This window comes from Megascapheus bottae, chromosome 6 (genome assembly GCF_031878675.1).
Source record: "Megascapheus bottae isolate mThoBot1 chromosome 6, mThoBot2.hap1, whole genome shotgun sequence".
Lineage (NCBI taxonomy): Eukaryota > Metazoa > Chordata > Mammalia > Rodentia > Geomyidae > Megascapheus > Megascapheus bottae.
The window spans coordinates 49,802,488-49,824,752 of record NC_143514.1 but is presented as its reverse complement, the minus strand read 5'-3'; the positions used below and the strand labels follow the sequence as shown (position 1 = coordinate 49,824,752).

The window sequence follows — 22,265 nt, the reverse complement described above, 5'->3', positions numbered from 1 at the left end:
GTCACTGCTTCATTAGGTGGCCTTGTAGGCCTCAGTTTCCCCTGTGAAGGGGTTGGACTTAATCTTTCCATCTCATGGGGCCTGCTGTAGACACAAGGGCTGTGCCTCCTGACCTGTGTCCGGGTCTGGCAGCTGCTCCTAAGCATTGGGGGAGGGCTGGAGACCATCTCTAGGATGTAGAGAAGGGAAGGATGTAGTGGGGAAGGATTGCCACACACTAGGTGTACAGAGGAAATGACCTCTTCGCGTTGTGTCTCTTGAGCTGAGAGGAGGCAGGACCTTTCTTTCATCTTTTCCCACTTTGACTCACGCTGGGACAAGGTGAAATGCACCTCATCCAGCTCACCAGCACAGGTGTGGGTGTTGGGCAGACAGAGTGGAGGCAGAGCTGGGCAAGGCCTTCCTGGGCCTCAGCCACTGAGATGGATGTGGAGCTTCCTGGATGAAGGAACCCCTTTGTGCTCCAGCCAGTCTGCAGGGACCCACCTGTGCTCCTTCCTTCTACTGCTGCTGAGTGTCTTCAAAGGCCGTTTTTTAGCCTCCCATGGCATTAGTGGTCTACACAGGGCCAGGCAGGAGAGCTTCGGCTCACTCTTCCACTGGCTGAGGACTTGAAGCAGCAGCCTGCAGGTACCTGGGGATATGGCCTGGGTTCCATGCCACTCTGACTGTGAGACCACAGCAGTCACTGAGCCCCTCTTAGCCTCAGTCTCTTACCTGTCTGTGGTTATACCCCTCCCTGGGGGTTTGTAAGGTCACAACATGTCGGGGGCAGTTAACACTAGTTCCCATCTACACACCTGGAACCCAGAGCTAAGCTGGTTTCCCTGGGGCCTCTGAAGTCTCCAGCGCCTGGTTCTTTGTGGCACACTCCTGGTCTTAGCTTCTAGGTCAAATCCCAAAAGAGAACCAGACTTCCAAGTCTCATTTCCAGTTTTTAATGCCTTTTTGGTAAAACCAAAAATATAAAACTGACAGGGAAATGGAAAACAAGTTCTGTACAATTTATATACACGAGGTCTGTGATTTTAAAACCATAGGGGAAAGAGACAGAAGACACCATCAAGGAGCTGGTGGGCAGCTCTAAGCTCAGCCAGCCACTCTCTCCCACCGGTGCCAGGTTTCCCTGTGATGGCCACTTGGCTGGTGCTGGCAGGTGCAGGGGGCAGGATCCCGTGGCAAGAAGGTAAGGCAGAGTCTGTGAGCTGGGCGGGCAGGCATGGGACCCCTCGTTCAGGTGTCAGCGTAGATGGACGGGATGTGACTCAAGCAGTGGTCAAAGGCCCCATTGGAGAAGAAGCTGCAGTCCTCAGGGCCGCTGGACACATCTTCGGCTGACTGTGGGGGCGGCACTATGGGACATGGGACTTCGACCAGGGCTTCGTAACCTGTAGGAAGGCAGGAAAGGGTCAGTTCTTAGACCTCAGGTGCCTGCCCAGGGTCCTTTCTCACAGCTCCCTCCATGAGGCCTGTCCAGATGGGGCTACGGTAAGGAGAGGGCTGGAGGGAGTCCTGAGCCTGACCCTTCAGGAACCTGGGACAGCAGAGAAACTAAGCTCATCTTGATAGGGGAGCTGGCTGACAGAAGCGGTGCTACAGTGAGTGTTGGGGAAGGTAGAAGCCAAAAGAAGCTTCTCATTCTGGCTGGGGGCTTCTCTAGCTCTCTGCCCTTCTCCTCAAAGTTCCTGATGTCAGGCCTTGCTGCTAAACAGAGAAATCTGCCCAGGTGAATGGGGGTAGGGAAGACAGGATGGTAAGTGCTGGTAGGGTGGGCACAGCACTGACGTCTGATCACACACCAATCAGTATACCCACAAACCTGGAACACACCACACAGGTGACCACACACAGTTCTGTCATGCAGGAGTGTGACACACATCCACCTATATATACTGTATTCCAACATACAGGCACACAGCAAACTCATCGCAAACAGTTCACATTGCTAATAGGTACACACAAGTCTGTAGACGCAGAGGTAGTTATAGGTGGATGATGTAATGTGCACAGAGACAGATGTGGCATATCAGTTGGCACGGTTGGAGTACAAGTGTGCAGATATAAGAGCATGTGCTCTGGGAGCTCCTCAGACTGCCCAGAGCGACCTGGTCCAGCCCTATGTGCACATGCACAGACGTGCCTCCATGCAGGAAGGACGCGCGTAGATGAGGAAGCAAATGTGGGGGAATGCACACGTGGACCAACACAGGCAGGCACACAGGTCTGAGTGCTTGTCTGTGACCCAGGTGCTTGACCTTAGACCTCTGGCTACCTGAGAGCCCTCTGGGGCAAGGTTGCAGCTTCCCCTTTGGGCCCCAGTGGCCTCTAGCTAGACCTGATCCTGAAGCTGGTTTAGGCAGAGTTTGGCTTAGGGAACTCCAAGAGGTCTCACCCACTTGTGTGCTGGGCTGAGCCTGATTCAGCATGGGTCCCACAGAGTCTATTCCCTCATCAGACTTCTTCACCTGACCAGGGACTGGAAGACAGGCCCTCCACCCCTCTCAGATCCCAGGCCCTGCAGGGAGCAAGTGAGCCCCAAGCAATGCCTGCCCTAGTCTTCTCTTTGTAACTGGGAATCAGTGTTTGACTCAGTCCTTACTATATCTGTAGGGTCTACCGTTGAGCTGGCACACTGTAGGTGCTCAATCAACACTTGCAGTGAGCCTCAGTTTAGTACTCCCTGGGTTTTCAGAAACCTGAAGCTGACACACAGTTGTGTGGGGATACAGCAGAACCATCTACTGTCTTGGATACAAATCTCAGCTCTGTGGAACCCTATGAGCCTGTGTGTCTGCCTTTGTACACGCTAGGATCTCTCACACAGGACTCTCAAAGAACGTAGGACTCTATCTAAAGTGGCATAGTGCTGGAGCAGGCAGCACGTACCTGGGGCAGGTAAAGGTGCATTCAGGCTGTGGTAGCCATTGGGCCGTAGTGGGTTGAAACCATGGGCCTCCCCTGCCAGTCCGTCTCCACCTGTAGCCGGCTCTGTTGTTCGGTAGCAGTCACCATAGGGGAAGCAATTCTGGACGGAGTGGAAACTCCCTTGGTAGCCTGGAGGAGAGGGCAGCCAGGGTTGCATTAATGAAGGGAAAGTGAGGGGACTGAATTACTGTACCATTCAGGCCTATGATCTGGTCCATTGTGGTTATGAACAAGAGGAATGAGTACAGGGCAGTGGAGGGGCTAGGAGTCTGTGACAGAGGAGCACGGAGGGGGTTCCAGGTGGACCATGGTGCCCTGGTCTTCCCACTCCCTCTCAAATCCTTCTCTGTCTCCAAGCACACCTGGCCCACCTACGAAAAAGGCCAGAGCCCTTCCATGCCATTCCCTTACATGGTTTTTCCTGCTGTGGACGGTGACAAAGAGCCCTTCCTCACCTTTTGGACTGACTTCCTCTGAACTATGGCTAGGTGCTATGGGTCACTATTTCCCAGCAGCTTCTCCCAGTGAGTCTCCATGTCTGGATGTCATTCTCTGAGGACTCATCGACCTCCCCCAGGCTTGTGTGTTGCTCCTTCAGGAATCGGGGTAGAGGTCAGGAAAAGGTCAGGGCAGGGCTTACCTTGCGGGCTTGGCAGAGGTGGGGGTGGGGGGCTCTGGAAGGGTGGGTAGGGTGGCTTGCTGGGGAGTGTGGGGAAGGGCTGGCCCCCTGGAGACTGGCTCTGGGAAGACGGTGGCAATGGTGGGGGCCCAAGCCCCTTCAGTGGGCTGACCATGGGCGAGAGGAGGCTGGATCCCAACCTGGAGAGAACAGACCACATGAGCAGGTGGGCCCCGGGGAGAAGCACTTGAGGCCTTGAGGCCCTCACTGGGAGGCTCTTCCTCCCAGTGGGGCAAGTAGAAGAGAGAGCCTTGTGCAGTTATGTTCAAGTGATAACTAAATGCTGATTGTGAGCCTGGCATCTGAGTAGCTAGTCAGCAAAGAACCACAGAAATGCACATAATCTTTGGAAGCCACAGAGCACTAGACAAACTCCTGCTCTCACCAGCAAACTGGCAAATGTAACCTTTCTGAACCTTAGTTCCCTACAAGTAGCTGTACTCTTCTGGCACTCCACAATTCTCATTACTGAAGGTGCCCCGCTGGGTGCTCAACGCTGGGTACCATCTGGGCTATCTAGAGGATGAGCTCTGGACAGCCCACACTGAAAGCCTGGGAAAGTGTTTGGCAGAAGAGTCCATAGCTCTAAATCACCATTCACTGCCCTCCCTTTATCCAAGCCTTCTTTATTCAGGCTTCTTATGCCCTTCTGTAGATCAGAAAAGCAAGGTTTACAGAAGTCACTCATGTTCTTCCCAGCCACATAGTATCAACCTTGTGAGTTATGTTGTACAAAATCAAAGCAATGTGTACAAAGACCCAGTGAATACCAGATACACAATAGCTACTCTATCAACCAGAAGCAAGAAGAGCTAGCAGTAGGTTTGTCTGATGTCTAAGCTGGCCTTTTTTTTTTCTCTCCATCTCCAGTCCTGACATCTCCCTTCTACTTGTATACCTCCTGTGATAGGGACTCTCCATTTTATGCTCACTGGAAGATCATGTGGCTGAGAGCTGGGCAGGTATCCTAATCCAGCCACTCAAAGCACAATCAAAATAGACTGCCATTGATGTTGACCAGGCTCCCACTTCAGCCTTGGGTGTGTTCACAGGGACAAAAGGGACTCTGGGGTTAGTTGGGCTCTGGGATGAGGCAGAAGGCTTGCAGCCTAGGAAGTATTTATGTACAGCATGAAGAAGGTGGAGAGAGGGAGGGAGGAAGGGAGGGAGAGGGAGGAAGGGAGGGAGGGTGAGGGAAGAAGGGAGGGAGGGAGAAGGAAAGAAGGGAGGGAGGGAGAGGGAAGAAGGGAGGGACGGAGGGAGAGGGAGAGGGAGAGGGAGAGGGAGAGGGAGAGGGAGAGGGAGAGGGAGAGGGAGAGGGAGAGGGAGAGAGAGAGAGAGAGAGAGAGAGAGAGAGAGAGAGAGAGAGAGAGAGAGAGAGAGAGAGAGAAAATATGCTCAGTCTCTATATACTTGTTGGATCTGTAGATTTGTTGGATTATCCACATTAAAATAGTACCAGGTAGCTTGTACTTGCCTGCTTCCCTGAAGTCTATGAGTTGCTCCAAGACCATATGAGGTGTTAATGGGACAAATTATGCCTGCTTAGAGGGAGCAGGAGATTTGGAGTAAGGTGGGGCCCCATCTGCAGCTGCCTCCATCATGAGCCCTATATCTGACCACTGTTTCTCCACTGCACTGTCTTATACATGTACCATCATGAAGGGTAGAAAAGGGGCCCTCTGTCTGTCCCAGGTTCCTGACCTTTAGTTCAAGAACCAAATCCTCACTTAGTGGGACAGGGTGACCTTTAGAGGATGCAGGGCTATGTATAAGCTGGGATTTTCATAGTCAGTTCTGGTGGAAGCTGGGCCAAGATACAGCCAAGAGAGTGGTTCCCCTTCTTCCTTCAGGCCTGTGGTGTTTGACTTGCCCCATCCCATCTGCGGACTGATAAGCCAGCTCTCCCCAGCAGCTCATCTGGGGAAGGCCAACTTTGGGCCTGGTATGTGGCAAAGGATGACACTAAGTGGGTTTTTGAATTGCTCAGTTCCAAGCCCCAGAGATGAACTATCATGCAGAAGTAAGAAGAACAGATCAGAGGGGGAAACACATGGGTTTTCCTGTCTCCACCCTGCCATAAATTCACATTTGCCACCTTCACAGCCAGTGAAATTAAACAGAACACAACTCTGCCCGCAGCCAACATGACGTTCAGGCCAAGCTGCACCGCTCCACCTGGACTCTGAAAAGAGAGGAGGTCACCTGGAGCCTCCTTCTGAGCCATGAAATAACTCCCACATCAAATACTTGTGCTTCAATTGGATTCAATAAAAATTAATGTGAAACCTCACTGGCCTGGCAGACAGAGGGCTTCATACCAAGCACAGAGCTAGGAAGAAAAAAAACCACCCTATTTGGCGTCTTCTCTGAGCCAGGGTAAATACATTTGGTCATGGAGTCGGGCCCTCTTAGCATAGTTTTGAGAGAATCAGATAATTCTGTCAAGCTATTTAAATGTACCAGCAAACCGCTGGGGAGCCTCAAGTGGCCGTTCTCTGTTGATTTTGGCAGAACGGGGAGGTTGAAGGCCCTTCCCTCTCCTCTCTCCTCAGTGGATGAAAAAATAAACCCATTCAGGCCAAGCCTCAGACTGGTGTCAGGCACGAGGACCCTTCTCTCCTGCAGCGGAGGGGCTGGGTGCTTGGTTGGTGAAGATGTGTCTTGGACCCACTCTGCCAGCAGTGATGGGCAAGGGGGCTGGGGTTCTGCCTTGTCATCACTCTGCCTCTCACTGCAGGAATTTTGACAGGCACTTACACAGGTGGCAGGCAGGTGATTAGAGGCTGCGCAGAGCACAGGCTGGGGCAGGAAGAGCTCATATGGTTAATTTTCCTTTGGCCAGAGATGTTAGGACTGGCTGGTGAGTGAGCAGGTGCCCTAAGCTGGGAGTAGGTTGGAGGCAGAGGCTTCTGTCCCAAGAGCTGTACCAAATGACACACACAATGCCAGGCACATGTGACTAACTCACATCTGTTCCTAGAGGAGGGAAACATTTTTCTCTTTAAGTTTTATTTTTATAATCTGAATGTTCTAGTAAAAATTATAATATTAGCTATCTTTATTCTCTGCGCCTTGATTATGGCAACCTATCCAACACCCACGTGATGACTTTTGGACCAGCTCTCTGTCTGTGTCCCTGTTGCTCCTTCCCTCAACCTGTCCACCTATAAAGCTCTGCTTCACCTTATAGGCTAGCTTAGCACCCTGTGCGAGGCAGTCTTCCTATGGAATCCTCTGGGCTTCCACAGCCTTTTTTGCTTCCTCCCACATAGTACCTAGTCCTGCACAGCCAGTCTCTGTAGCCTATCCACCCTTCTCACCTTCACATGGCTGCTTCAGGATGGAGCCAGTAGTAGCCCAGCACTGTGCCCAGCCTACTCTCAAGGCTCAATTGAATGCTAAAAGAAGGGATGACTGGTAGCAGAGGGGCCCAGGTAGGAGCTGTGAATTTGGTGGTGAAGCCAGGCTGGCCCCATGTATATACTGGTTAAGGCCAGGGCTGCAGTCTGAGGGTAACAGGGCAGAGAAAGAGGGAAGTATTGGGGTCACAAACAGTTTTGGAGCCATACTTTAGGTGACAAATTTAATCAAGTCACTGCTGTTAATGAGCGATGGGAGGACAGGTATGTAGGACTGAATCTCCTCTGCTTACATGCAGGGAAGACACAGATTCCAGCATTGTCGGAGGTTAGAAATGGGCACATTTACTATGTGTAGACTTCAAGTGGGTACAGTGATGCTGAAAAGGTGTGACTCTGCCGTAAAGTTCCAATGAAGCTCTGGTAGGCTAAGCCATTGCCACAGCTGCAGTGGCAGAGATGGGTGAAGACCAAATAAGCCTCTCTGGAGAGGAAGTGGGAAATTTGCTCACCAAATGCACAAAGGAGCCATGGAGACACCAAGGGAGATTTCAAGGAGGCCTGGATATAGCAGGTGTGAGCCCAGCCTCCTCCCAGGACCTCTAGTGAGGAGCAAAGGGTGGGTGTTCAAAGTTCAAATACCAATACTTCCTGCCTTTAGGTCACTGGGAACCACTGGCAACATGATATGTGGAGAATGTTTTTGGTAGAAAGCAGAAAATGCTTTGGTAGAAAGTACAGAGCTCTGTAAATGTGGGCTATTCTTATTATTTTAACAACACATGTTGTATGAAGTGCCTGCTTTACCCACCTCCCAAGTAAGTGCCCACATCTTCCCCATGGAAGACTGGTTTGGGGTACATACCCATCCCTGGTGCTCTCAGTGGTCGGCAGAGGGGACAGATGGTGGTGGGAACTGGGAGCATCCAGTGGGTGGGGCCTGGAAGGGACGTCGTGCGTGGAGGGAAGGATGCTTGAAGCAAGTCCACTGTGGGGGTTGATGGAGCCAGGATACACACCTGCAGGAAACCAAGCAAGTATCATTGGGCTTTATTCCACTCCCAGAGATGGCTATGATGAGCAGGAGCAGTGCACGATGGTTTGTAAGGAAGAATGACAAGAAGGACAATGAGTATTGTTGTACTAATAGGAGTTTAAGGGTTCAAACAAAGAAGGTGGTAGCTCTACTCCGCTTGGCTAAAGGACCATGTCCAGCGTTAAGGACTCCTATAATGGCAGAGGTGGGCAGGAAAGGGGCTGCCAGAGATGAAGGTTGGTCATACCTCGTGTGAGAGAGAGTGTGTGTGTGTGTGTGTGTGCATGTGTGTGCTGGGGTAAGAGCTTACATGGACATGGCTATCTCAAACGTTTATGGGGCTGTTTAGGAAAAATAACTGCTCTGTGTATCCCCAGAAACTAATGGGGTCCTTGGAATCAAGAGCAGCTTGAGAGAAACAGGAGTTCAGACTTGACAGTGAATTCTAGCTAGGAATGTTGTTGCAGGTGAGACAGAAAGGAGTTTAGACCTGACTGACTTCTAGCCGGGAATGCTGCTATAGCACACTGAGCTTCTGGAAAGAATGAATTGTAATCCTCAGAGGTGTCCAAGAAGAGCCTGGGGTTCTGTTATGCACTGTTCCAGGGAGGGAATGACTATACCAGCTGGCCTGGGAAAGCCCTGAATAGGACTGCATATATAGCTGTCTAGGCTGCCTACTACACAAAGGTCCCCATTGTTCCAATTGAGGACATTCAAAAAGCTGTGCTCAAGTCTCAGATTCTAAACCTATAGGACACACTTGTAGGGTTAACCACCTTCACTAAAATGAATAGGGATCAATTTTGTGTTCTATCGTAATGTCACCATGTTTGTTTGAAGAGTAAGTGCCATCATGTTTCCTGATATCTGAGAACTGAAGGATGCACTGAAGGACCTTATGGTCCCTGGAGCTGTGCTCTAGGGGACACTGATGCAATATCTACTCTAATTGACCAGTGCCTTAGACAATTGTTAACTTTGAAGGTCGCTCTGGTCATTGTGGATCCATACCCAGTGATTTTTAACATCCTATAAGGAGCAACATAAGTACATAGCATGTTTCTTCATGGATAAGCCGAGGAAGGAACTCTTCCTGTTCCACTGGCTAGGTTACAAGGCTAGCTCATACCATGCTGGCCCTTTTGGCCCAGGCCTAAGATTCAGAAGGCTGCTTTGGGAAACTGAGGTCTCAGGCTGCCTATAAATCTTCCTACCTATAAACATCTTCCTGTAGCTGAGACAACAGACACATGCCACTACACCTGGTTCCAAGAACCTTAATATTAATGCTACATGTGAAGGCTGGGAATGTGGTTTAGTGGTAGAATGTTTGCCTAGCATGCTTGAAGCCCTGGGTTGGATTTCTCAGTACCATATAAACAGATAAAGCCAGAAGTGATGCTGTGGCTTAAGTGATAGAGTGCTAGCCTTGAACACAGAGGCTCAGGGACAGTTCTCAGGCCCTGAGTTCAAGCACCAAGATTGGCAAAAAAAAAGAAAGAAAAGAAAAAGAAAAAAACACTACATGTGACTTGCCAAAGTCATACAGTGAACAGCTAATAAGAGTTTGTCTCCCAAATGATATGGGGAGAAAGTCTGAGCCAGTTCTAGGAATGTCAGGGGCTGTGGCTCATTAGGCTCTAGATGTGCTGATGAGGGATTTGGCTCTGCTCTAGGCTTTGTGCCAGCAGATTGTGAGATCCCACATCTTAGACAAGCCCCAGGTGCCCTCTAGTCTCTCACTATAGCCTTACCACTCCCCATGCCTAAGACCTCTGTCCCTACAGGCAGCACTGTTATCCATCCATCCATCCATCCATCCATCCATCCATCCCCTATCTTCATGTCTTCCTGGCTAATTCAGATATATACCTGGAGGGGAAGATTATGGAAGAAGCCTGGAACAGTATTGCTAAGTCTTTACTATTTACTTAGTACCTCCTGCCTGACCATCTTGAACCAATTATGGGGCTTGACAGCTGGAAGGGCCTGGAATCCTGATATGTCCCTCAGCCATGCTGACCTCATGCTTCTCATGTCCTCACTGCCCATCACAATATCAAAGCCTGCTATAGAGGGCCTACTAGACAAGGACTTCAGGTCTGTATCCTCTGCAGAGAATGAACAGCTTATAGGGGCCTCTGATAACAGTGACAATCTAATGTCTCCACTCCAGTTCTTCCTCTACACATCTGTCCTAGCCTTATCTTCCCTGACCCTCCCAGGATCAGTCTTCAGCCTTTTCTGCTGCCCTAGTTTAGGCTCCTGTCTATACAGCCCACTGAGGATAGACACATGATAGTGACCAAGTATGTGAAATGGAGACACTGAACACTGTATGACTAGACAGTGAATGGGGATGTGAGGGGCCGTGGGAGTGGGGGGGCCCAGCCCTATCTAGCAACTCCCAAAACATACCATTCCAGGTTGTAAAACAGCATCATCAATCATCAGCCATAAATGATTAACCTCTGGCCCTAACATCTGTTCCCAACTGTGCCTCAGGCATCTGCCATGTGGCCTGTAGAGGGCCCCGATGGGCCCAGGCAGGAAGTCTAGCTTGGGTTTTCCAGGCTACTCCTTCTCTACCTGCTACAGTGGAGGGCAGTGGGACAGCATGGTGGTAAATGACCAGGAGAAGCTCAGGATGGCAGGGGAGAGTGAGAGGCAGATTCCATATTAGACAGCAGTCTCAGCTAGTAATGATGGCCCACACCTACAATCCTATCTGTTTGAGAGGTAGAAATCAGGAAGATGAAAGTTTGAAGCTAGTCTTGTCAAAAAGTTTATGACATTTCACCTCTATCAATAATAAAAAACTGGGTGTAATGGCATGTGCCTATAATCCTATCACATAGGAAGTATAAACAGGAAGATTTTCATAATCCACGTCTGCCCTGGCATAAACATGAAATCCTACTTAAAAACTATTAAAGCAGGGGCTGGGAGTTTGGCCTAGTGGTAGAGTGCTTGCCTAGCATGCATGAAGACCAGTGTTCAATTCCTTGGTACCACATACATAGAAAAAAAGCTGGAAGTGGTGCTGAGGCTTAAGTGGTAGAGCTCTGGCTTTGAGAAAGTCCAAGGACAGTGCTCAGGCCCTGAGCTCAAGCACCACGACTGTCAAACAAACAAACACAAAAAACTATTAAGGCAAAAAGGGCTGGGAATGTGAACCAAGTAGCAGAATGCCAATGCCTTCATAGCAAGTACAAGGCTCTGAATTCAAACCCTAATTCCAGCAAAATGAATGAGTGGCTGAATGAATGAATAAGAGGGCATCTTCAGGCATGCAGCCATGGTTTAGGTCTTGTATAGCCCCTTCCTAGCCAGGAAGGGCACAGTCATTTTCAAGTTTATATGAGCAGTATGAAATTAACACAGATAGGGTTAGGCTCAAGATAGCTGCTGGGACATTCTGGCATATGTTCTTACAACAGGCCTTTGAGAGAAAATGAGGGCAGAGCAGCAAGTCTGGTAGGTGTGGGAATGCAAGATCCCTCCACCTCAATTGACTTTGTTTTTCATTACAGCTTGGTTCACAGTTGGGGACAGGTAAGATGGTGTTTAGAAAGGATGGTTACTGTTGGTCCTGTCCCCATCTACAGGGTCAACCCTGACTTGAATATCCTGTATTTCATGTTAATTCTCTAGATGACTTTGGGTTAGTCCTTCTGTGCAGCCTTAGTCCTTCCAAGGTTCACATGTTGTGCCTGCAGGATCTTAATTATAGGCCACTATTGCTAATCTTGGTAGGCCCTTCTCCTGAGCTGCTGCTCAACTCGGGCCCTGGGGATATCCTTATCCTTGGCTATGGGATGTATAGTCTCTTCCAGTCTGGTCAGTCATTTCAGAATTCTGGCCCTGTGAGAAGCAGCTCTGGTTAAGAGGACTATATAGCACCATGGAGTGTTCTTGTCTGGTGGGCCTGAAGAAAAGGTGAAAATGCATTCTTTTCCAGAGCTATTTAGTAAGGACTCTGATGTTATTTTAAAATCTGTTGCTACTTCAGTGTTGAAGGGTAAGAATAAAATTAGAAAATGAAAAATGTTTTGAATGATTGGAGTAACTCAAGAAATCCCAGAGGGCAGGCAGAGTTTTCTGTTCTGAGGCTGTGGTTTTTTTTTTTTTTTGGTTGTTTTTTTTTTTTAAAGGGACTAGGGGCAGAACACAGGAACTGCCAGCCAAATGTAAAGGCCATGCTTCCCTTATCTGGACTGCATTCCCAAGCCACGAGGCCAGGAATTCTTGCTGTGGCCTGAGCCTGCTCCATGGGCAGTAGCTGCCGGACATGCAGGCTTCTTGGGCTGGATAAGAGATCTTGATGGTCAGTTGGCTGGACCTTCAGTGGTCTGGGGCTCAGGGAGTCCCATCTCAGGCCATAGAGCTCAATGGTGAGTGGATGTGATTGGCCAAGAGGCCCACCCTCTCAGTGCTTCCATTTTCCTTGGGCACTATAGCAGGATTGACTCCAAGCAAAGTAAAGGGAAGAAAGGTGGTTCTTTCCTGCAGGTGATCCAGCAGATAGGCCACAGGTTGAAACTGGATCTTATACTCGTGAGCATAACCATGTTTGGGTCAAGGCATATGGCTTTGCACATAACCTGTGTGCTGGATGCTAGTGACGCCTAGAAGAGGCAGACAACCTGAGTTGTTCTGGAGAAGCTCAAAGCCTTAGTTTGGTGAAGGGTTGAGATGGGAAACAGTGATAGTCCAGAGGAAGAATTTTTAAAGGACACAAGGAAGCCTGCAGCGTAGGAGCCACCTTAGTGAGACAAGGAGAGGGAACTGGCAAGGTGTGCATAAGACTCAGAGTGTAATGGAGCAAAAGGTGGCTAGAGATTCACCTCCAGGGAGCCAAAATTGGGCAAGAGGCAACCATGAGTACTTAAGCCAGAAGGCCCCTGGAGTCAGGCAGAAGAGATATGGGTTTTACTCCACTGGCAACCGGGAGCTGAGGAGGAGTGTCTAATAGAGCAACAGGAGAAGACAGATGGAAGAAGGAACCCCAAGTAAGGCAATAAGGTCTAAAGGAGTGTGTGCCTTGCAACAGTTGTGTCTTGTGGCCTGGATTCACAGAGCACTACTGTCTTATGGGGATACTCAGTAGAGAAAGGGCCTCCCCTCCTGTGCCCTGGCCCTGCCTCCCGCTGCATACCTGGGAGCAGCTCCTGGCCCAGGGCAACACTGCCCTTCTCATCGCTGGAAGCCAGTTGTGTAGATGCGTGGAGCTGCTGCAGGGCCAGACACTCTGTCAGGACATCAGCCTCAGTCTCAGGGCCTGCATGCAGCTGAGGAGCAAGCAGAGGTAGGTCAAGGTTGTGTGGGAGACTTTCCCATTGGACCCCTTGGTTTAGGGAATAGGGCAAGAAGGTCATTAACCCCAGGGTAAGACCCTCCTCAGTGACCGCATTTGTAAAATGGGCTAAAACTGCACAGTTAAAATGGTGTTAGGTGTTAACAGAAGCTAAGAAGGGATCAACACAAAGATTTTTACTGTGGGAAGTGCATGTGTTAAACAATATAGGGAATCCAGGAAAGTTGGGTGTCCTCCAAGCCACCAACCCAGGGAAAGACTGATGGGGAGCTTCCTAGGCTGGCAGTCAGGGTTCTTACGTCTCTTAAAAGAGGTTTGTTGGTGAAGAACTATAGTCCCCAAGGGTTGCACAGCCAGTGGCTGAGAGCAGCCCATGGAAGCACCAAGTCAGGAGGGACAACAAGCATGACTCTCAGGTATTTGCAATTACCATCAAGAGTGAACTGCAGAGGTGGGCATGATGGGCAGCAGGCATGCAGTGCCCGTCCCTCTTCCCCTTCCTCCATTGTTCTTCCTTTTCCATACAAGGGTAGGCCAGAAAAGCTGTGTTCAAATCTCATCCTACCTCTTACTCCCTGTATGACACTAGACAGATAATCTACCCTCTCTGGGTCTCACCTATCCAGCCTGTGAAACAAAGCACTGATAACTTCTGCCTATTATGTCCCGTGAACAGTGCTTTACCAATACCCTTTGATTGTTCCCAGTCACTTCAGAACATTATCTCTTCTCTGGAGGGATCCAGAAGAGAAGAGGGTGTTGTCCTCAGGACAAGTGGTTAACAAAGGACAGACACCTGCATCGGAGGGGCCTTTTGTCCCAAGGCAATCCCAGAATTTGGATTTCAGAGTTAGAGGCACCTGGACACTGACTTACTTTACCTGGGACAAAACAGACCCAGAGCCTTGTCCCATGTTTCTGGGTAACTGAGAGTCAGCCGAAGGGGTTTCCCACCCTTCCAGGCCAGAATGCCAAGATCAGGCAGGGGACAGCATGCCTGCCTGCCACTGCTGGGCTCTCAGCGCCTGACCTAGCAGCTGTTTTCCATGTAAATGAAGTTTTTGGCAAAAGAGGGCCAAGGCATGTTCTTGCAGACCGCAATGTCGATCGGATTAGGAACAGCAGGAGAAGAGAATTAAGGAAGAAAAGCATTTCTAATTCTCTCTGAAACGCAGCAGGGCTGCCAAGGACTTGTCATAATACAAGGGTCGCTTTACCCAGAAAGATACATCATCCCCGATGGCTCTAATGGATGCTTATTGTTGGGAAGTTTGCAGATCTGCGGCTGAATCCCTGGGGGCTCTGAGGAAGCCAAGCATGGAGCCTGGGAAAACCAGGGAAAGATTCCAGTCCTTGGGCACTAGTGTGCTTGGGACAGAAGCCTTCCAGGCAGGGAGCCCCAGCCTACTGAACCTTGGGCCACTCCTGGCCCTGCTCAGGACCCTCCACCTGAGAGCGGTGTTAGGAAAGCTCTGGAGACAAGTGGTTTAGGATGGGATTAGCTCTGTTCTTCCTGGGTTATACTACTTGAGGCTGGTTCATTAGTACTTCCAGCCTCAGTCCCCACTTCTCTAAAATATGAACAAAATGAGTACCCATGCTGAAAGAATCACAGGAAAGTCTAAATGAGATATAGTTTGAAAAGCACTAGGTCTGGTTCCTGAGAATTGGGAAGCAACTGGGTTACTCTTCGGGTGAATTTGGAGGTGGCTTCACCAGCATGTTCACTGAGCATGTGCTCAACTTGTCCCTTCTCTGCTCTACTGCTTCTAATGACTCCCTACTCCCTTCAGGATGGAGACCTACCTAAGGTGGACTGGTTGTCATTCCTCACGTACCAGGGTCTGCTTGCTTCCATCCCCATTCCTGTTTGCCCTATTCTGTAGGGGAAAACAGTCTGCTTTCTCTGCCCACATTCCTTTATTGTTTTATTTGTGTTAGTGTCCATGACCCATAGAACAATGCCGTAGAACACGACCCACAGAATATGTGTTCCATACATTAGGCTGAACAAATTAATAGACTCTTTACTCTTGTCCTTCGGCTACACTGGAGTCCCTGGGATGGCTCCCCTATTTTTCTCCACTTTCACAGCTTTGCTGGCATTCAAGTATCCCTGTTCCCACATTCTCTCGGCAATTGAGTTTCTCCAGGCCAGTAGGCTCTGCCTCACATTGCTGTCCTGCCTCTGCCATGGGTCTTGGTGCCTTCAGTAGCTCTCCTAGAAAGAAACCACTCTACTGGCTTCTTTCTGCAAATTCTCCTGCTCAGTTATCTTCCCTATCAAAGGGTACCACCATCTTGTCTCCTCCACCCTGCCCTGCTACCTGCCTCGCTCAAGTCTGGCTCTATGGTGTCTGCTGTCCCCCTACTCTGATGCTGACTCTTCTGCCATTTTTAACTGCCACACAGGGCTTGTTCCTAGCATTGACTTCTTGCCCTGCATTTCTCCCCAGCACCCTGCACCCCAGCTCATTCTCCTCATGGCTTCCAAGGGACCTCTCAAGATGACATGTCATTTTTCTGCTTAAGATATGGCACTGATTATCCTTAGGATATAACTCAACTCCTGGGCAGAACTTTGAGCCAACAGAGCGCAGTGTGCATGGACCTTGCTGGGGCATAGGTGCCGATTCTTGCTTATGACTGGTCACTCCAGAGGATCTTATGTGAACTCACTTTCTCCATGCTTATTTTGCCTCAAGACAAATGATAGCACATATTCTCAATCTTTACTACCTCTTTTCCCTGTCCCCACCCCAGTAGTGGGCAGGAAGCAGAGGCACAAGGGACCTTACTAGAACCATTGAGCTAGCACTGATGGAGCCTGGGTGGCTCCTGGCTCCATTTCTTTCTTACAGATGGCCAAGACCCTTTATCTGTACCCCTGACCCCTGACTTCACGTGCCCCTGCTGATACTTTTATCGAATTGTATTGATTCTTCAAATGCCTGCCTCTTGCTATTGGGAGGAGTACTCTGCCTTTCCTATTTTGTGCTTTCCATGCCTACCATGGGGCTCGATCTCTATGATATAGTGAGTGGGCTGGCAGGGAGGAGATGCTGGGGGAAGTTTGTGGTTGGGCAAATGTCTGCTAGCTGGGGTAAAGAGGGGCTGTGGGCCAGCAGATACACTCTGGAACTGTGTGTGGGGGGGGCTGATGAATGACAAGCAGTAGCATTCACAGGTGTATAGGTGGGAATAAATACACAGGTAGTATTGGTACCTGGCCTGATACTGGACACTATCCAGGACAACAGAGAAAATCTTGAGAAGCAGCCAGGCTGAGAGGCCATCTTACCTTCTTACGCACCTGCTGCTCTTTGGCAGAGTGAGCCTTCACGTGCTTACGAAGGGAGCTGGGGTCTGTATAGCGCTTGGAACAACCAGGTATCTGACAGGCATACGGCTTCTGTAATATTAGAAAGTCACAGGAAGAAGGTAAGGGACCATCTTTCAAGAAGAGGGCCACCTACATGACTTGTGGGTAGAACCAGTACATGAAGGGAAGAAGGGAGTTACAGAGGGGCATTGCATCTTCTTCTACCATCTGAGATCCCAAGTGAGTTGCCTCCTCTCATGGACCCTCACTTTTCTCCTCTATGTAATATGGCTGGTCCTGAGAAAAGTCCCTCTGTGTTTTACAGTTGTAAAAGCACTGAGCATATACAGTAGGAATTACATGGCAGGCTACCCTGGTCAAGAACAGGAGGAAGTGGGGAACCGCATGGCTAGCCTAGGACTGACCACACATGGTAGGCAGGTCTAGATGGCAACCAGAGGTCTTCTTCCTAACAACTGTGGAGGGTCAGAAGGGAGCTAGCCTCAGAGAGCATGTACCTTTTGCCAGCTACTTACTTGTGGCTCCCACTGCTCCTCTAGAGGACAAAGGAGAGGCCCCAAGCCATTCCCACTGATTCTACTTATACTCCTGCTTGTCTTCCTTCAGTCCTCAGGCCTCTAAGTGCTTTCCCATGCTAGCAAAGGCCTATCTCAAACACTGGCCTCTATTACCCCTTTCATGGCTTCCTGGTGCTCAAAACATAGACCATTAACTAGTATTGCAGTCTTTTGAGGCTGTGGCTTTCTCTGCTCTGTACATTTCCTTTGCTCTTCTCATTAGAAGACCTGACCTAAACCGTTACTACCTCCACTCGGCATACATTCTTAAGCTGTCCTTAAATCCCACCTTCTCCACAGGCCCAAGCTTCTCCCCACCAGTAATGCTAATTTCCACCATGGCACAGGCCCATCTGATACAGCCCGTCTTAGCCAGCCATAGCAGGAATCACCTACACATTTATCTCTCCAAGGGCTTCCAAAAAATCTTGATGTGGAATTTAGCTGCTATTGTGGCTGAAAGGTCATCATATTTCTTCTTTTAAACACACCGAAGGGATCCCCTGCCTCCCAGGGCTACAGGGAACAGGAGAGTTTTGGCAGAAAATGACACCTCTCAAAGTGATTCTCTGGGACTGCTGTGTCTTGTCAGACATACTATATGGATATAACTAGACCTCAAGACCACTTTTCCCTCGTCAGATTATGGGGAAGTTGAGAGATGTGACCATAACCCAGGGCTCTCAAGGGGAGGGAAAGTGGGAAGAGGTGATCATACCTTGGAGCTGCCACGGAGAGTTGCCATGTTAAAGAACGGAGGAGAGCAAAAAGAAAGAGACAGAGGTGAGATGTTGCCTAGGCTTATAGTAAGGTAGAGGCAGGTGGGAGGCCTGCTTGGACTGACCAATGCCCACCACCAATGTGTCTTTCATATGCACATGGCCCCCTCTCTCTCATGAGCCCTGATCCCCTAAAACACATACACACAATCATATCCTCTCTTTCTCTCTCCCCCCCCTCCCTCCCTCCTTCCCTTCCTCCATCCCCCTCCCCATCATGGGCCCTTTCATGTCCCTGAGCCGGCTCCAGGCCCTGTCCCTTGAGGATGCTGATACAAATCCACACGCTTTTGTCAAAAAGCAAACAAACAGAGCTCCATGTAGCAGGCACACATGCCTGGAAACAGGGCAGCAAGACCCATCTCTGTGTTTGTTTTTCCAGGGCTTGACGTGTATAGAACATTCCTCAGGCCCAGCTCCCCCTGATCCCTCAGGAAACCCTGTGGCTGTCCCAAGCCACCAGCCAAACCCTAGGCCTGGAGTCCCCACACAGGCTTCAAGCCCAGGGCTGTTCCATTCCTGTCAACAAGGTTACTCATCATCATGCGTGGACTGCGACAGTGGCTCACAGAATCTCTTAGGTGTGTGCAGAGGACAGATTTTCTCTGGAGCATTGGCTAGGTACAGTACTCTGCTAAAGCCCCTTTGAGCCTAGTTTTACCCCATGAGACTCATCCCCACTTTGTGGAGAAATTGAGGACTCTGTTGTGCCAACAAGACTGTGAGTAGGTCCTTCGGCTGGGATGTTGCCTCTGCAGCCCTGAACAGTCCAGTGAAGTGGGCAACAGAGTTTATCATCTCCTCATTCTATGGATGGGGAAACTGAGGCAGACCAATTGAAGAGTAAGAACTGGAAAGAAGCTTTTTCAGTTCTACACTGAGATTTCATGCTGCCAGGGATCAAACCCCCCATTGGAGGCCTGGGACATGGCAAGATTAGGGTGGCATTTAGTCTGTGAGTAGTAGCAAAAGAAGAAGGGCCATACAGACCACATGGACTGCCACAATAGCCATCCCCACATCAACAACTCTCCCTCATCTTGAGAGAAAGACATGTTATCTTTAAACAAACCAAGTCCATAGAAGTCAGGTGGCTGTGCTCAGACCTCTAGGACAGGTGGAAAGGCCCAAACCAGAACCAGAACCCTGGTCCTCTCCATTCTGTCCACTCTGTCATTCCTGTCCATAGGGAGCCCCATATTCTGTATGCTGGATGGGGTGGAGGAGGGAGCACAGCTGGGAACTTCTGGAAAACAGACACTGACATGCATGGGCCTCAGCAGAGGCTGGGACTTTGGCCTAACAGCAAGGATCTGCCTATGCTCTTTACACATGGAACTGGGTACAAATGGGGTGCTGCGACTGGTGGCTGCACCTCCCATATTTCCCAAGGACCTCGTAAGGAGATGAGGTCTGGAATAACCCTGTGGGTACTTTCTATGCCTGCCTTAACCTAGCCCTTGGAGCTCTGTTCACACACCAACTGGGGCCAGAAGCCTGTTGCTTTGAGGCTAGGTCCAGGAAATGCATTGAGGAGGAAGGGAGGAATGAGATAAACCAAGGTAGGTCAGGGATAAGCCTGTGGAGATGTTCCTTAGGTCAGGAGGTGAGATGGCACTGCTGGGATGCCTTGTGGCCCAACATAACCAGGGATCTTATGCCACAAAGGACACTTCTCAGGGCAGGCCAAGGTGTCAAGAGCCCTAGGGATGAGAAGGTAACTCAGGGACAAAGATTTTCTAGAACCACATCTTACTTCAGGTACAGAGCAGCCTTTGTCAGTCAAGACCGAAATGGATGAGAGTCAGGTTCAGGCTAGAGGCTGACCATCCTATCCTCTCAGATCTAGCCCTCCAGATGAACTTTTCAGAAAAGAGTATTGGACTTGGAGTCAGATGATTCAGGTATGTACCCCAGTTCCACCACTTTCCTTCTGTCAACAGAGACAGACTGCGTGATTCCCAGCTTCATTTACAAAATGGAGACAATGGGCAGACATGTGAGACTGTAGGGATATGTAGAATGTTTAACTAGGGTCTGCCCTGGCTCCATTTATTTCCTGTATTTTTGACCCATCTTCCATTCTAGGTATGTTGGTGTTTGTTTTGTGTTTGTTTTGTTTTTTTTGTTGGTTTTTTTTTTTTCCAGTCCTAGGCCTTGAGCTCAGGGCCTGAGCACTGTCCTTTTCCTATATATGTAGTATCGAGGAATTGAACCCAGGTATTCATGCATACTAGGCAAGTACTCTACCACTAGGCCAAACTCCTGGTCCATGGGTATGTTTTCCTAGGTATAAAACACAGGGCTTAGACCAGAGAGTCATTAAGTGTCTTTTCAACTTCAACCTCTGCTAGTTCATGGTTCCTATTTAGTGTGGAGAGAGTTATCTCTCTCTTTTCATCTGTATGCTGAATAGGCTAGGCCTGACAGCCACTCAGACCTCTCAGCATTACCCCCCTTCCCCTCCCCCTCCCCGCCCAAGCTGCCCAAACATTTTCAGAGAAGTGAGCTTGTGGCCCAGATATAGATTCTGGTTGCAGACTCCAGTCTTCTGTTGCATATGAAGGCTGGGATCCTCCAGGGCACCTGCCATGTTGCCCAGGACCTATAAAACTGCTATGAATTGGCCGGGATTTTGGCCTAGTGGTAGAGTGCTTGCCTAGCATGCACGAAGACCGGGGTTCGATTCCTTGGTACCACATACATAGAAAAAAGCTGGAAGTGGTGCTGAGGCTCAAGCAGTAGAGCTCTAGCCTTGAGAAATACCAAGGACAGTGCTCAGGCCCTGAGCACTGACTGGCAAAAAACCCCCAAAAAAACAAAAACAAAAAAACAAAAAAAAACTGCTATGAATCAATTTTGCCACTGTCCAGCTGGGTGATCATGACACAGTGGCTCCTAGAGCCTGATTACTTCCTCTGTCAAGTGGAAGTCTTGGGCTGACCTGGGATAGAGTGGTGGATTATCTACTATCTAGGAAGAAGAAGCAGAAGAAAGAACTATAGGCCCTTGGAGGACAGGCTTCTGTGGCTGGAGCTTAAGTGTCCCATGCTGTCACCTCCACTTCATCTATAGTCCTCAAGGGACAAGACAATGGGCCTGGAGAGCAAGTCTGTCCCTGGATGATGAATTGAAAGAACAGGGAGTGGACTGTTCTGAGTATACTGACTTGAATAAGAGAAGATGTAGGGATGGGGAACACTGTCCCAACAGGATACAGGAGCACGCTGGGGCCCAGGCTGGTACCCATGACCAAACCAGGAGATCTCAACTGGAGGCCTGCTGGGTTCATATCCCATTGCCAGATGAGTGATATCTGGCAATGTTTACAGATATTTGTCACAACTGGGAGGTGGAAAATCTGCTGTCTATCTAATGGATAGAGGCAAGGGGTACCAAAAAGCAGCCTCTAATGCACAGGACACACTTGCTCTAGATTTCTAGAGGGAAAAGGCAGGGTCTCTGTGAGATACTAGTTCTACGTAAGATGGAGGAGCTGTTCACACTCCACCTATCCTCCAACTTTGTTCTTGAGCATACCGTGTCAAGGTGGGTACGCTGGTGCTTGGCCCGGTCACTGGAGTTGCTGAAGGCCTTCTGGCAGCCTGGGTGCTGGCACAGGTAAGGCTTCTCACCTGTGTGGCTCCGCAGGTGGATCTTGAGGTTCTCCAGCCGTGAGAAGGCTTTGCTGCAGCCTTCAAACTGCAAGAAAGAAGAGTGAATGGCTTCCTGAGGGCCCACTCACCTGGAACCGTCCCTTTAGACCTGCTCGACCCCAGTTCCTCAACTCTGCTCTCCTGCCCAAGCACTCAGAAGTTTTGGTCAGCTCTTTATCAAGTCCTTTGGTGCCTCAAAAGTGTTCCCTGCTTTAGAATGGGCCTCACAGGCTGGGAGAGAATTATTACTGCTTCCAGAATGCTTCAGTGCGAGTTGTGCTTTGGCTGTAGCCCAGCCAGAATTAGGACTCTAAGGGCAGGTCATTTCTGAGCTCAGGAGCCAGGAAGGTAAGACCTCACCCTGGACTGGAGGGGCCTCTGCCCCAAGCAGCAGTAGTATTTTGGACCCTCTGTCCTATATGTACCTGGTTTTCAAAAAACTTGAGGCTGTGAACCAGCACTCAGAGCTTCCACACTGAATGGCAAGGGCCCTTATCCTCCATGCTAACTGCTATGCAAGACAACCACATGCGCACATGAATATGTCTTTGATTTATCATTTAGCTATTTAGTGTTCTATAGCTACCATTTACCAGGTCCCATCCTGG

At 49.6% G+C, this 22,265-nt stretch overlaps 1 protein-coding gene across 1 annotated transcript in view; it reads right to left on the bottom strand.

Moving 5' to 3' along the window:
- Nucleotides 1–922: 922 nt before the first annotated feature.
- Nucleotides 923–22,265, bottom strand: part of Glis1 (GLIS family zinc finger 1) — a 68,447-nt gene continuing 47,104 nt past the window's right edge. Inside the window, exons 2-8 of the mRNA XM_090333745.1 lie at nt 21,542–21,703; nt 16,624–16,734; nt 13,164–13,296; nt 7,832–7,985; nt 3,566–3,744; nt 2,887–3,054; nt 923–1,388 (exon numbers count right to left, since the gene is read on the bottom strand). Of these exons, the coding sequence (XP_090189871.1) occupies nt 1,234–1,388; nt 2,887–3,054; nt 3,566–3,744; nt 7,832–7,985; nt 13,164–13,296; nt 16,624–16,734; nt 21,542–21,703 (1,062 nt within the window). The 3' untranslated portion in view covers nt 923–1,233. The remainder of the gene's footprint in view (nt 1,389–2,886; nt 3,055–3,565; nt 3,745–7,831; nt 7,986–13,163; nt 13,297–16,623; nt 16,735–21,541; nt 21,704–22,265) is intronic.